The sequence below is a fragment of the Stenella coeruleoalba genome (assembly GCF_951394435.1).
Source record: "Stenella coeruleoalba genome assembly, chromosome: 11".
Taxonomy (NCBI): domain Eukaryota; kingdom Metazoa; phylum Chordata; class Mammalia; order Artiodactyla; family Delphinidae; genus Stenella; species Stenella coeruleoalba.
In genome coordinates this window covers 16,033,712-16,048,859 of record NC_137157.1, presented here as the reverse complement: position 1 = coordinate 16,048,859, position 15,148 = coordinate 16,033,712, and the positions used below count along the sequence as shown (strand labels likewise).

General features: G+C 37.1%; 1 protein-coding gene across 2 annotated transcripts in view; it reads left to right on the top strand.

Moving 5' to 3' along the window:
* Positions 1 to 15,148, top strand: part of POLR3B (RNA polymerase III subunit B) — a 117,165-nt gene that overhangs the window by 60,257 nt on the left and 41,760 nt on the right. For both annotated transcript variants that reach the window (XM_079938267.1, XM_079938266.1), the window contains exons 17-19: positions 670 to 744; positions 1,336 to 1,434; positions 6,731 to 6,858. In XM_079938267.1, the coding sequence (XP_079794393.1) occupies positions 670 to 744; positions 1,336 to 1,434; positions 6,731 to 6,858 (302 nt within the window). The remainder of the gene's footprint in view (positions 1 to 669; positions 745 to 1,335; positions 1,435 to 6,730; positions 6,859 to 15,148) is intronic.

The following is a 15,148-nucleotide window of genomic DNA, read 5'->3' as shown; positions in this document are numbered from 1 at the left end:
GCCCATTACATCACTAAAAATCCCAAAGTGAAAAAGCTATATTCCCTGCAAACTCATACCTACTCTTTGGTTGTGTGTAGCTTTAAGTACCCTGCTAGTGTAGCCCAGGGATGTTTGTCCTAAAGCAAACCACTCTAGACAGCTGGAAGTCATCAGACCTTCACTACAAAATGCCATTGTTTTCCTTGGTGATGGTTCTCTGCCTGCTGACCTCTCCATACTCCCAGTATGAAATCAGGAGAGGCTTTTGGTATGATGGATGCATTTACACAGTTTTAAAAAATATATGATATTAAAGGTATTAAAGGTTTTGTTTTTTTTTTCTAGACTTTATTGAGTATCATTTCATACTGCTTTCTCATTCAGAACCAAATATTTCCAAAGATACTTGGAGAAAGGACTGTGTGTTTATACATGTATATGTGCACACATGAGCTGGTGTGTGCGTGTGCACGTGTGTGTGCGTGTGTATGTGAGAAAGAGAAAATAGGCCCCTGTGCACTCACACTTGTAAAAAATACCTGGTGTCCTCAAGCACTCCAGAAATAAGTTTGATCATATCTACCGCTTCCCTCATTTCACTATAGTAAACTTACTGATTTAATTCTTTTGTTGAACTACTGTAAATCTGTTTTGTTTTTTGGGTTTTTTTCTGTTTTTCTATTCCAGACCCTATATAATTGTTAAGAAACAGAAGGCTGCAGTCACAAATAAGCATATGGAAGAGCTGGCTCAGGGGTACAGGTAAATAGCCAAAAGCAAAAGTCCTCAGTCTCCTTAATACTCATTTATATGATCTAAACAGAAGTAATGTTATTTGATCTGAGCTTTTAAGAAAAGTATTACATATTTTCATTTTTAGTCTCTTAATTCCTCTCTACCAGCTATATCAACCTGTTAAAAACCTGTTCTTTTCTATGTGAACTTGCTTGGACATTGTAAAATATTTATCAATTTAGATCATGAGGATTCCAGAGTCTTGGTGTAAATTAGCACACTCTTCAGCGTTTCTAGGATGAGAAGGATATGTTGATGTAGACATCTGACATACTGTGGGTCTCTCATCATATGGGGTTTTTAAAGTCATAGAACGTATTTTTTAGAAGTGGGACCAGATTGACAAGAGTCACAGATGTTTTACTGTTTCCATTTTGGTGATTTGTGATAACTCTATGATCTAAGAATAACGTGTTTCAAATATCCCAATGTATTGATACTTTTTGGAAGAGAAAGATGCTTCGGGCCTAAATGAAAGCATGTATCTTCCACTATTGCATATAAAATACTGCAGTAAAATGCTTTTTAACATTGTCCATTTCACCAATATTTTCCCAGGAATTTTGAAGATTTCTTGCATGAGAGTCTGGTTGAATATTTAGATGTGAATGAAGAAAATGACTGTAACATTGCACTCTATGAACATACGATTAATAAGTAAGTAACAACAATAATTAAAACCTGTTCCAGGGCTTCCCTGGTGGTGCGGTGGTTGAGAGTCCGCCTGCCAATGCAGGGGACACGGGTTCTTGCCCCAGTCCGGGAAGATCCCACATGCCGCGGAGCGGCTGGGCCCGTGAGCCATGGCCGCTGAGCCTGCGCGTCAGAGCCTGTGCTCTGCGATGGGAGAGGCCACAACAGTGAGAGGCCCGCATACCGGAAAAAACAAACAAACAAAAAACCTGTTCTGATGATAGACACTATCTTCTTTTTTCACTTCATCTTCAATTCTATCGTGTATTCCTAGTAGGAACTGTTAGAAGTATACTGTTAAGGAAGCATAACCCATAGTTTATCCCAGGAGTATCACAAAACTGCTAATGAATAATCTTTAGATTTAATTATCCTTCCTTTTCATTTTACACTCACTGTACATTTCTTAAAAGGAATTGCTTCTCTGATTTTAATACTCGATTACTGCCAAAATTAAACTAATGAATCAGGCTACATAATGGTGTATTTATCTGTTCCAGGGTTGATTTTGTCAGTGGATGTCTGAATTCCTGTTGTCAATGCAGGAATTCCCTACCTTGTATGTTGTAAAGATATCTCTAAACTTATGTGCAATATAGACATGAAATGGTGATATGTTCACAGTGTTTCTTCTAGAACAGTGATATTTTTAGAAACATCTTTGTTCCATTTGGAATACATTATAGGACATTTATATAACTTGCTGTCTGCTGCATGTGGCTGAGGTACCACTTACCTGAAATTAGAATGTTTGCAATTATGCTATTAAGTGGTTAGGGAGTTTAATACTGCCACCTGATAACTATTTTTGTCTTCAGTCAGGAAAGTAGTTTTCTGTTTTCCACTACCAGATGAGATATACCACTTTATTTTTGTCTTACTGTAATTTAATAAATAATGCTTTTCAGCAGAATTTTTATTCCTTAAAGGTATGAATCTCTCAAAGTACTATTTTTATACCCCTCGTTTAAAGATTGACTGGAGGGCTTCCCTGGTGGCGCAGTGGTTGGGGGTCTGCCTGCCGATGCAGGGGATGCGGGTTCGTGCCCCAGTCCAGGAGGATCCCACATGCCGCGGAGCGGCTGGGCCCTTGAGCCATGGCCGCTGAGCCTGCGCATCCGGAGCCTGTGCTCCGCAGCGGGGGGTGGGCCGCAGTGATGAGAGGCCCGCGTACAGCAAAATAATAAATAAATAATAAAGATTGACTGGAGAATTATATAGTAACCCCACAAATAACGATTCCATCCTGGTTACTCAAGCCAGAAACCTCAGTTTCAGCCTTGATTCCTCTTCCCCTCTACACCCACATCTAATCTCGTAACATACCGTGTGGACTTTCAAAGTATACCCGGAATCTGAGCTCTTTTCACCACCTCCACCTGCCGCCCTACTGCAGGCCACTGCCATTGCTTGTCTGGATCCTTGCAAAAGGCTCCTGACTAGTTTTGCACTTGTTCCCATATAGTCTGTTCTTTATAGATCAGAATGGTCTGGTCACTTCTCTTCTCAAACCACGCCCCCAGCCCCACCCCACCCTGTGGCTTTCCATCTCCCTCTCAAGTCCTTACAGAGGCCTTCACGTTCCTACAAGGAAGCTATGGCTGCAGCATCATCTCCTCCCTCTCCCCCCTCACTCTGTTTTAACCACACTGGCCTCTTCATGCTCCTGCCCCAGCCCCTCTGCCCTGGCTGTCCCCTCCACCTGGAACGCTGTCACCTACCTGCATGGCTCACTCCTTCACATCCTCCAGGTCTTCACTCAGGTACCACCTTCTCAGCGAGTTTCCCTGACCACCCTATTTAAAGTAGAAATCCCTCCTCTGACCACCCCTCTTTGCTGCTTTATTTTTCTAGTGCTTAAATCTTAAAATCTGTAAAACGTGTATTTTGTTGATGCATCTGTGTATTGTCTGTCTCCCACCACTAGAAGCTTCATGAAGGCAGGGATTTTTCTCTGTTTTGTTCACTGCCATAAAGGAATATAACTATCAATATCACCCAATCACCACGCTATCCCATACATCAAATTAATTTATTTTAAAAATAAGAAAAAATTGGTATTAATTCATACTTATGACATTTGTTAAAATGTAGAAATGCATAAAGTAATTCCCCATCCTGCCAAACTCCACCCTCCAGAAGTAACCAGTGCAAATGGTTTAATATATACTCTTCTAGATTTTTTTCTAAGTGAAGGCAAACATACATACATTTTGCAGCTATTTTTCAGTGTCTTGATTTTTTAACTTAATGTAATTAACATTATCATCCTGGATATTTTTCCACATTAATGTATGTATATATATTTATATATATATATATATATATAATTTTAATTGCTTTTTATTACATTGTCTGACTACATATAGATAACTTACTTAATTGTTCCCCTATTGATGACTATTTAGGCTGTTTCCAGTTTTTTCACTATTGCAAGCAACAGGTCACTTAGTCTTAATTTGAGCTAAATTTAAGGCCCTTATGCATAGTGAACAGGAAGTCTCCTATTTCCTGTTCAGGATAGAAACTTAGGGTGGTTATAATTTTGAATAATAATATTCCTCTCTGTTTTGTAAAATTCGAATCCAGACTTTTACAAAGTTTGGACTTTCAATAATTATTAGATAGTAAGATAGTATATGATCTTATGTATGTTGTTGTCATGAAAAAAGAAGAAACTTAGATCTTTACCTTCTTCATTTTCAGCTTACCCCAATCTTTACATTGGAAAAAGTAGTTTTAATTTGCATTGGTCAAATTGGCAGTATATAAACAGAACAGTACATTTTAAACAAACTGTTTTATTCTAGGCTATAAAATGTCACTATAAGCTGTTTCTCTGTAAAAAACAGAAACAAAGAAAACAAAACCTAGAGCCCCTTCCCTCTCTGCTGACAAAGGCCTAAAGTGACTGAGAGGATTGAGGTTCTGCGAGGTCATAAGGTCAGAATTATATTCTTCAAACCAAGAACTACATGGAAAGCATCCTCTCTAACCAAACGAGGGACACAGTTCAATACATGTGTAATGAAAAACAAATAGCTGGATAACTGTATAAGTGGGAGATCTTTTGCCATGTACATTGCAACTAATTTTCCATGATGTGTTGGGTTATCTTGGAAATCACTTCTCTTCAGAAGTACTGTAGTGCTTGCTTCGGCAGCACATATACTAAAATTGGAACGATTCAGAGATTAGCATGGCCCCTGTGGAAGGATGACATGCAAATTCGTGAAGCGTTCCATATTTTTAAGAAAAGATGAACATAAGACAGATAATTATTAATCTATTTCAATTTCACCAGTCACATAAAAAAGAAGAAACATCTTCTTTGGAAAATTATGAAATAGTAAATAAGAACACCTCATTATATACCTATGAAGTATTATGTTGATATATAATGTATATTTAAATTGTAATACAAATGTAAGAGATGGTAAATCAGATCCTCTCAATTTGTTGATTTCAGTGGAATTTGGTACAATTATTTTGTATTTCAATTTGACTATCAAGAATAAAAAAAAAGTTATGTCATTTGGCTCAGGAAAAAAAAAAAAGAAGTACTGTAAACTGTTGAAATTATGATTAACGTTATGCTTCAGAAACACTTGAGGAAGGGACAGAAGGTCATTGGAGACCACAGATCCTGGATGTGAGATCTGTTACTTTCAGCAAGACTTAAAAACAGTCTGGCTGCCCTTTCCCATTCAGATAGCTGAGTTGCTTTATCATTTAGCCAAAACTGAATTTTCTGCAAAAACATATTATGAAAGTAACCAAGATTCTAACATCTACTACGTCAAGTCTTACTTTGTGCCCCGTATCTATAAAAATATAATGCAAGTCACCATATAACTTTAAGTTTTCTAGTAGCCACATTAAAGAAGTAAAAAGAAACAGATGAAATTAATTTTAATAATTTTATTTAACCCAGTGTATTTGAAAGATTATCATATCAACATGTAGTCAATATGAAAATATTGAGATATTTTACCTTTTTTTCCTACTAAGTCTTCAAAATCTGCTGTGCACTTACACTGCATCTCAATTTGGATGCTAAATTTTCATTGGAAATACTTTTTTTTTAATGTATTTTATTTATTATTTATTTTTGGCTGCGTTGGGTCTTCATTGCTGTGCGCGGGCTTTCTCTGGTTGCGGTGAGCGGGGGCTACTCTTCGTTGTGGTGCGTGGGCTTCAGTAGTTGTGGCTTGCAGGCTCCAGAGCACAGGCTCAGTAGTTGTGGCGCACAGGCTTAGTTGCTCCGCTGCATGTAGGATCTTCCTGGACCAGGGCTTGAACCCATGTCCCGTGCATTGGCAGGCAGATTCTTAACCACTGCGCCACCAGGGAAGTCCCTCACTGGAAATACTTGATCTGATTTCATAACATTTACAATTGAAAAAGTAGAGTAATACATGTAAGTGGTTACAAACATAACTAAAAGGTTTTAAAATAACTGAACTGAGCTATTTCAATATAAATTTGAGCTTTAAAATTAATGTAAGATAATTAAAATTAAGTAAAATTAAAAATTCAGTTTCTCAGCCATTCTAGTCTAACAAGTGCTCAATAGCCACACTTAGCTAGTGGTTACAGAATTGGTCCCCATAGGTCTATAGTAACTATTCTTAAAGGGGATATAGTCCTCTCTCTAAAATGGTAATACAACTTTCTCACTGATATACGTTGGAAAAGTGGGGAAAAGCAGGCCACTCATCCATATAGTTATATTAAAAAAAATTTATTTTTAAGACATTTTATTGAAGTACAGTTGATTTACAATGTTGTGCCATGTAGGTATTTTTGATACTGCATTTCTATGTGCTTAATATAGTAATTTCTTTAAATGAGTTATTATTATTAGTTAGTATGTAATGATGTTTTATTTTTTATACAGGCATTCCATATTGTCTCCTATCTCTTATATTTCTACAAATAAAAGTTTCACTCTTTAGTTTCACTGAAAAAAATAATTTGCTGTTATATTTTATTTAAGTATATTTTTCTTCTATCATTTTTACTAGCATCAAATTTTATTGTTATGAGGTTTTATTATTATATTGATATAAATGTATGTGTTTTTTATATATATATATATATATATATATATATATACATTTTTGTATGTATTTATGTAAACTTAAATTTTAAGTTTAGTCCTCAGGGACCTAGATAGTAATATTTTTTTATACCCTTTAAGAGATATTTATTTTAATACTTGGTGCCTAAGATGTCTGATTCTTAATTCACTTGATAGAGATACCACCCACTTGGAGATTGAACCCTTCACTCTTCTCGGCGTTTGTGCTGGCCTGATCCCGTACCCTCATCACAACCAGTCCCCAAGAAACACATATCAGTGTGCCATGGGGAAACAAGCCATGGGTAAGAGTTCCTCCTTGAACTTGGTTCTAAATACTTGGATAAATACTTATGTCTTTATTCTTTTTTTTTTTTTTTTTTTTTTTTGCTGTATGCGGGCCTCTCACTGTTGTGGCCTCACCCGTTGAGGAGCACAGGCTCCGGACGCGCAGGCTCAGTGGCCATGGCTCACAGGCCCAGCCGCTCTGCGGCACGTGGGATCTTCCCGGACCGGGGCACGAACCCGCGTCCCCCGCATCGGCAGGTGGACTCTCAACCACTGCGCCACCAGGGAAGCCCCTCTTTTTTTTTTTTAACAGCTCTTTATTGGAGTATAATTGGAGTATAATTGCTGTGTTACTCTTACTTCACTTGTGTTGCATGTTGGGCCAGGTCAGGCGTTGCTAACACCTGAGTGTTACCAAACTCAGGAGGTTGTGTGTGGAATTCTGCAGTGCTTGTAGGTGCCCCTGTCATGTCTAAAGCTTAAACAAAAATGGAGAAAACCTCTCTGAACTTGTACTCTTGACCAAACAAAGGGATATATAATAACTATCACAGAATTACAAGGGGGTAAATATAAAGAGAAAAGCCCTATATAAATGTAAGTAGTTAAGCAGGAGAGATGGAAGAAAGAGCAGGAAAACTCGAGGTTAAGGGAGGAGAGCAAAAGGCAATAGAGATAAAGATGCACAGTGTGTATTAGAATGTACTTAGTAATTGTCTGGGTGACAGTCATTGAACCCATTATATCCACGCCATTGCTCCTATAGCTCCTGAAACACTCAGTATGTGTCACACCATTTTCTGAGTTCATTTTCCTTTCTTCTTTCTGTTTTTCTTCCCTTTCATTCATTTATCTATTAATTTATTTATCATCCGTAACATTTATTGAGCATCAATAATAAACCAATCATTGAGGCTGGAACCTTAAAATATAGAGATAACACAGAGCCCTGCCCTCAGTGAGTTCACAGTCTAGCAGGAGAGACCAACAAATACAACAGTAATTCAGTATAGTCTGATAAATGCCATAGTAGATGATAGCCAGAATCTAAGAGACTAAGCAGAAAAAACACCTAAGGTTAGAGAGTGGGCTGTTTCTGAAGACTAGAACTGAACTGAGCCTTGAAAGATACTGAGTGTTTCTCACAGGTATGGAAACGTAAGCAAGCAGTGTGTGGGTCGTTTTGTATAGTATATGCTGTAGTATGGACATAGAAGCGTGGTGGAGAGATGCCATATGTTGGGGAGTTTGAGTTTTGTCTTGAAGAGGATACAGAGAGGACACTAGCAAAAACAGTTTTGCTTATAAGCTTTTTTTTGAAATGTTTTTAAAACTCATTTAAATCCTAATAAGGTTAATAGGTTTTATTTTCATATATGTCTATGACATCAATATGACTTGTCATCTCTGATTTAAAGTATGATACAAGGAGGTTCATAAAGAAACTGTAAAAGGTTTCTGCATTGCATTTGGGCAACAACCAGAATGCAGTTAGCTGCTCAGTTACTTACAATTAGCTGCAGTTGACCATAGCTTGACAATTAAGTCATTCTGTTTCTCCTACAGATAAAGAGTATGTATTTCCTTTCGAGTTTTTATATTGCCCTTTGGTTGGCAACAAAGACATAAGAAGCATGTTGTCCTGCTACCATTTACCTGAATGATGTAATGCCTGGACAGTTCAGAATAATTCCCAGTGGGAAAATCTAAACAGCGGCTCATCAATTTAGCCTTTCCCATTCATACTCAGCAGCAGTGTAGGCTGATTTCCCGCTTGTGCTTCTGACTTGCTAACAAGTTGAAATATACAGTACTGAATCCTGTGTGTCATGAAAGGGCTATCACTTCTATTGGGTTTACCAAACCATTTTGTTTCATGATGTGAATCCCAGCTGAAACAATACACCTTTTGTGTAGAACTTTCAGCAGAATTAACGGAAGACTAATCACTTCATCGCTAATGCCGCTCTTTAGTGTGTTTGAAGATTGAAACAGAAAGAGCTGCATCTATCTCCACTTGGCAAATCTTTTTTTTTTAAAAAATAAAGAAGTGATTGAATGAAAGAAATAATATTTTTATTTTTGTAACTCCTCTTCCTACCAAAAAAAAAAAAAAGCCTTTTATTTTGTAGCCATGAGTATCTGAAACGTTCGGCTAGTTACCACACACAGTTAAGCAGGATCAGTGTATACAGAAAGCCAATTCAGTGTCTGTAGAGTTCTTTTGTAGTTTTCTGTGTGAAGGTTTTTTTTCTCGTTTTGTTTTGAGTGTCATTTGCAATTCATTGTCTGTGTTTTCTGAGGTTGGTGTATTCAGCTGCTCTGACCCTGGGTCCTGCACATTTAGCTCCTTGGATACAATCCTCTGACGTGACTGCTGACGCTAGGAAGACAAAAGCCACTGAATATCTTAAGTAATAAAAAAAAAGCCTTTGTTACTGTTTGTTATTATAAAACACCTGACTGGAAAGAAAAGCCATGAGATTAAAGTATATTTAAAGTTTGCACATGAGAAGGCCACCTTGCTCTTTGGACACTGTAGTAGCTGCGGAAGTATTGAGCGAGGTCTATAGGAAAACTCGCAAAAGGAAAGAGGCCGGCAGAGGGAGAGACCCAGAACAGAGACCCAGGTCTGAAGAACAGAGACCTGGCTCTTTGAGTTGGACTTCTCGGATTCATTTTCATTGCCTGCTGTCTTGACAGCTGATAACTAAAAGTCACTCTATCCCATTTTAAATATTAGCCATGCTGAAGACTATATACATCTCAGAGATTCTGTGTGGATTTTCTAACATAATATTTTAGTTGCTGTTCATCTGTTAGTCCATGTGGAAAGTGAAAGACAAGATCCCAGAATTAATTTGCTAAATATTCTTACCAACCTGGAAGTTTACTATATACCTTTTACTACCAGTCCCTCCCATTCAACAGAGTGAAAAAAGAAGAGAAAGTCATTTCCTGTCACTACGAAGGAGACCAAGACAGCACAAACCACAGAGACTGAGAGCCTTACCTTGTACATAAGAGAGGGCTGACTTGATTCCAACATGAAACACCAGCAGAGGGTGTTTCCTAAATCTGAGGCTCTTTAAATTATTCATAAAGTTCAAGTTTCCACACGGCGTCTTACTGTGCTACTGGGGAACACCTCCCTTCCATGGATATGGCTCTGTTTGTGGTGACATGGTTCAGAGCAAGAAGTCAGGTAGACGTGTGTGGAAATGGCAAGGTCTCCAGGTCACTCAGTGCTACAAGTGAAGGCTGTGTGATGGGGCTGCATTGTATGCTCTCTCCCTGGCGCCAGACGCCAAGTTCACATGAGTCACACTTTCATATCCTGCCCATTTTATTAGTTGGCAATCCTCTAGTGGAACACTTTCTCCTCTTTAAAAGGATCTTTTAGTCACTATCAGCTCGGTTAATGAATATGCATCACATACCTCCTCCAGCCCCCGCTCCTTCTCACCACCCCTTCCTCCTTCAACTCCAAATTGCCGGGACTGTTTTGTTTTTTGTTTTTTTAAAGTCAGGAGCTAATGCAACTTCTGTTTTGGTTTTTGTTTTCAATACAGTCGCTTCTTAAGTGGGTAGTTCCTTCTCTTGTATCCCCCACTTTACAGTAGGATGGGATGTACTAGAAATAGGCTGGAGAATTTTAAAGTATTAAAAACACATAATATACAAAGATCCTCATAAAATGTTGTTTCATTCTGCATCTCCTCTTCTCCCACTTTCTGTTTGATTTTTTTTTAGACTATTTATTTTTTTATCCATTTGGGGATACAAAATGAAAAGGTGTCTTGACCAAATTATCCCTGGCAATTCTTTTTTAGAATTCTGTTGGTTAAAAAAATATATGATCATTGTAGCTATTTTAGATGTAAGCTTATGTGACAGTTCCTGAGACTAGAATGTTAATAATGAGCACTTAAAATTGAGGTAAAATTGAAGTTCATTATATCGGGTTAGAGTTGGAGGTAGAATGGGTGGTATTGCAGGGTGATGGGTGTATATTTTCATTACTAATATTGTTAATATTAGTCATAATGAATGCTTCCACTTAGTGAATACCCAACTGATTTACGTACATTTCTTTTAAATCATCTTAATAATCCTGTCAACTATAATACATACCTTTTTTGTTTCTGACAAGGAAACTGAATTCCAGTTTGGTTGAGAAACTTATAAGAAGTTACATTATATCTGTTATACCATGACATTTATAAAACTTACTAAAATTTTTCTCCACTGAAACTAACTTCTTTCCTCACTTTTTCCAGTTCGCTGTGGGTCATGATGAAGGTACCTTCCCTGCTAGACCATAGATTATAAGTTCCTTGAGGACAGGGACTATGTCTGTTATTTATTACTATATCCCTTGGGCCTAGCCTAGTGCCAGTTTAGTAGGTACTTAATAAATGTTTCAACAACGAATAAATCTCTGAGCACATTAAAATTGTTAAGAAATCAGATGCAGATTTTTGAAAACAATCTTTGAAATGAAGAACTAAGTTGGAAGACATACAACCTGGTATTTAGACTTACCCTAAAACCACAGTAATGATACTGACGTAAGGGTAGACATATAGATCAATGGAACAGAATCCAGAAATAGACCCACACATTTATGGGCAATTGATTTTTGATGAATATATCAGGGTAATTTAGAGGAAAGGAAAATCTTTTCAACAAAATAAAATGTCTCAGTATCTATATAGAAAAAAAGGAACATCAGCTTCTCCCTCATACCATACAAAAAGTTAATACAGAATGAATCACAGCCCTAAATGTAAGAGCTAAAACTGTAAAACTTACAGAAGGAAACTTAAGCAAAAATCCTTGTGCACTCAAATCACCTAATATTTCTTAGATAGAACACAAAAAGCACAAACTATAAAAAAGGGAAAAATTAATAAATTGGACTTTCTCAAAATTAAACTTTTTCTCTTTGAAAGAAACTGTTCAGAATATGAAAGACACCGTTAAGCCACAGAATGGGAGAAGGTATTTGCAATACATATATCTGATAGAGGATTTGTATCCAATATATATACAAAGAACTCTTCGATAATAAGACAACCCAAGTAAAACGGAAACAAAAAACTCAGACACTTCACAAAGGAATAACCAATAAGCTTATGAAAATATGTTCAACGTTATTAGTCATCAGGTAAATGTAAATTTCTGTGAGATATGACTGCACACTCATTAGAACGACTCAAATGAAAAAGACTGACGTTCTAAGTGTTTGTGAGGATGTGGAGCAGCCAGAATGCTCACACACTGATGAAAATGTAATAGTAAAATCACTTTGGAAAATTCTTAAGTTGTTTCTGAAAGTTAACCATACCCTCAGCAAACAACGCAGAAACATCACTCCTATGTATTTATTCAAGAGAAATGAATATACAAAGACTTGTGCTTGAATGTTCATAGCAACTTTATTCACAGTAGCCCCAAACTTTATTCACAGTAGCCCCAAATGGGAAACATCCCAAATATCCATCAACAGTTGAATGGATAAACAAAATGTATATTCATATGATGGAGTACTGCTTAGCAATAAAAAGGGATGAACTCTGTTACACACAGCCATGTGGATGCATCCCAGAATCATGCTACATGAAAGAAGCAGCACAAGAGTGTACATACTGTATGATTCCATTTATATAAAATGCAGAAAATGCAAACTGATCTATACTGATAAACAGATCCTTGGTTACCTGGGACCAGGGGCAGAGAGAGGGACCTTTTGGGAGTATTGGGAATGTTCTGGATCTTGACTCTGGTGGTGGTTTCACAGATGCATATATCTGTCAGAGCTCATCAACTTGTACACTTTAAATGGGTGAAGTTTATTGTAATTCAATAATATTGATTAAATAAAAAGAAGTTGGGCAAAGGAGGATGGAAACAATAGTTAAATATATAAAACTTCATTTTATGTTTCTCGGTATACATTTTCTAAACTATGTGCATCCTTACTTTTTTTCATCTCACTTTAAAATAATAAACTTCTTCACTGTTTTAACGTGCATTTACGTACCTTGTTATGCCAACTTGTGACTCCTTAAGAAAGTTTTGATCAAGAAAATAAGAGTTTATAGGAAAGATTATGTCCTGGGTAGTAAGAAAATGAAATCATTGGAGATTATAGTTATACCAAAATGGGACAGTAGAAGGAGAATTCAGCTTATAGATATATTCTTGTTGTGTTAGTTATTATATATATGCAGTGCCCTTAAGATAGCTGAAAATACTAATAGAGGCATCCCAGTTTGAGCACGTGCTTCACCACAGGCTAGTGTTATAATGTAATTTCTACATGACATTTTCTCGAAAAAGCTTGCTTATTGGTAAAAGTAACCAGTCGTTCATAACTTTTATAAAAATTGTGGTGTGTGGTGGCATTTGGAAGTTTTATAATTTAGAAGTCATAGTTTATAAATCATGTTTTAACCTACACACCCGTTGTCAGTGCTGCTAAAGTTGTGTATATATGTATACGCCTACAACTTCTTTAAAAAGTCTTTAAAGAAAAATTTCTGTTGAGATCACAAGCACCAAACTTCTGCGAAACCATTTTGCTGTTCATCTATTCGATGGTCAGTTGCAGTGCCCAAGAATTAAGTTCGGGGCCTGGTAGCACAATTTATAGCAGGATCCCATCTCTTTCACCATTGTTTAGAGGTGCAGGCAGCTATGCTTCCCTGCTGCATAATAATGCTCGTCTCAGGTTTCAGAGGACATGTTTGGCAGCCTAGTGGGACATTGCCTGCATCTTTGTCTCATTGGAGCTGAAATCTCAACGTAAATTTGAAATGATTTCATGTAAAAGAACCAACTTATTGTCAGTGAACAATCCAAGCAGCAACAGTTTTCTTTCTAAAACAGGAAGTGATTACCAGGTATCCTGCCCAGTTTATTAGTTGGCACTAAAATAACATTAATTGGCAATTTATAGTGTAAACTTGACAAAAATTTGATGAGGTTCAGTTTAGCTGTTGTTTTTCAGCTGACGCTTGATAAATTTTCTAGAGATTTAAGCACAAATATGTATTCTCATAATTTCATTTACTTGACATTTATTGGGCATCGGTAGTGAGCCCAGCACTGTACCAGGTGCTCGTTTCTTTAGAGCCCTACAGATTTCATTATTTCTTTCTATAGTAATCGTCAAGGAGTATTGTACCATACCATTTTTGCTGCCTGAATAGGTTATTTTCATCCCTGAATTGAAATCACCATTGATTTAATGACCATAAGAGAAAAAGGTAAAGAAAATAAATACTGGGTTTTGGTATCTGCTCACATTAAAGCTTAACTCCATTAAGTGGCACGTTAACGTCTTGGGGTGGGTGAGGGTTGTAGATGCGCCACTCAGGGCAGGAAGGAAGAGATACCTGGGAGAAGCCCACGCTCAAGCTCAACAGTAGGACAAACACGAGTTTCCTGGTTTTTAAGGTCTCTGAGTAGGAGTGATTGTGTGTTCACAAGCCCAGGAGACTGAAAGCCTTTTCTCAGGCAGGTCTTTGAACCCTAATGCACCCCAATGGAGAAAAAGGAGAAGGGTAGGTAACATTCTGGTTTCACTTTCAGATGACAGTGATACCCCTCCAAGGTCCCATCAGGTGGAAAGGCTGATTGCTAAGGAGAGAAAAGCCTATCCCTGATTGGACAGGGCCCTGGATTCCCTAGGGGAAGGGACCCTGCCTTTCCCCATTTTATCTCCAATGCTGGGCACAGAGTAGGTGTTTATTAACTGCTTAATAAATGAATAGTTAAGCAAATGGATAAGTCTACTCTTCTCTGCTTTCACTCTCCTCTTCATCCTGTTCCCTCCCATTTTTCCTGCTTTCTTTTCATTTAGAACATTTGTAATTGTTGATTTCTTTTGATGAAATGTATCTGTTTGTCCTACTGTATAAGCTTTTTGCCTCTCAGCACTGGGGGGTGTTCTCCAATTGCAATTGGAAATGTGCCTGGAACACAGTAGAACCAAATACAGAATTGTTGACTTACATGTGAAATTAACCAACATGTGAAATTAACCAGTGGAGACTAAAACTCTTCAAATGGGATCAATTTTATAAATCCAAAAAGTTGAAATTACTTAGATTAGTATACCTTGAATGTGATTTTTCTTCTTTGTAGGATTTTTAACATAACTGAGAAAAATTGTTTTTAAAAGTTGTTAATCACTGTGAGAGTATTGCTCTTTAAATATTTGACCTGAAGATTTTCTTCATCTAATTAGTAAAATTAATGTGTTTATCTCTGTATTCATTGGTACCTAATTATTTGATA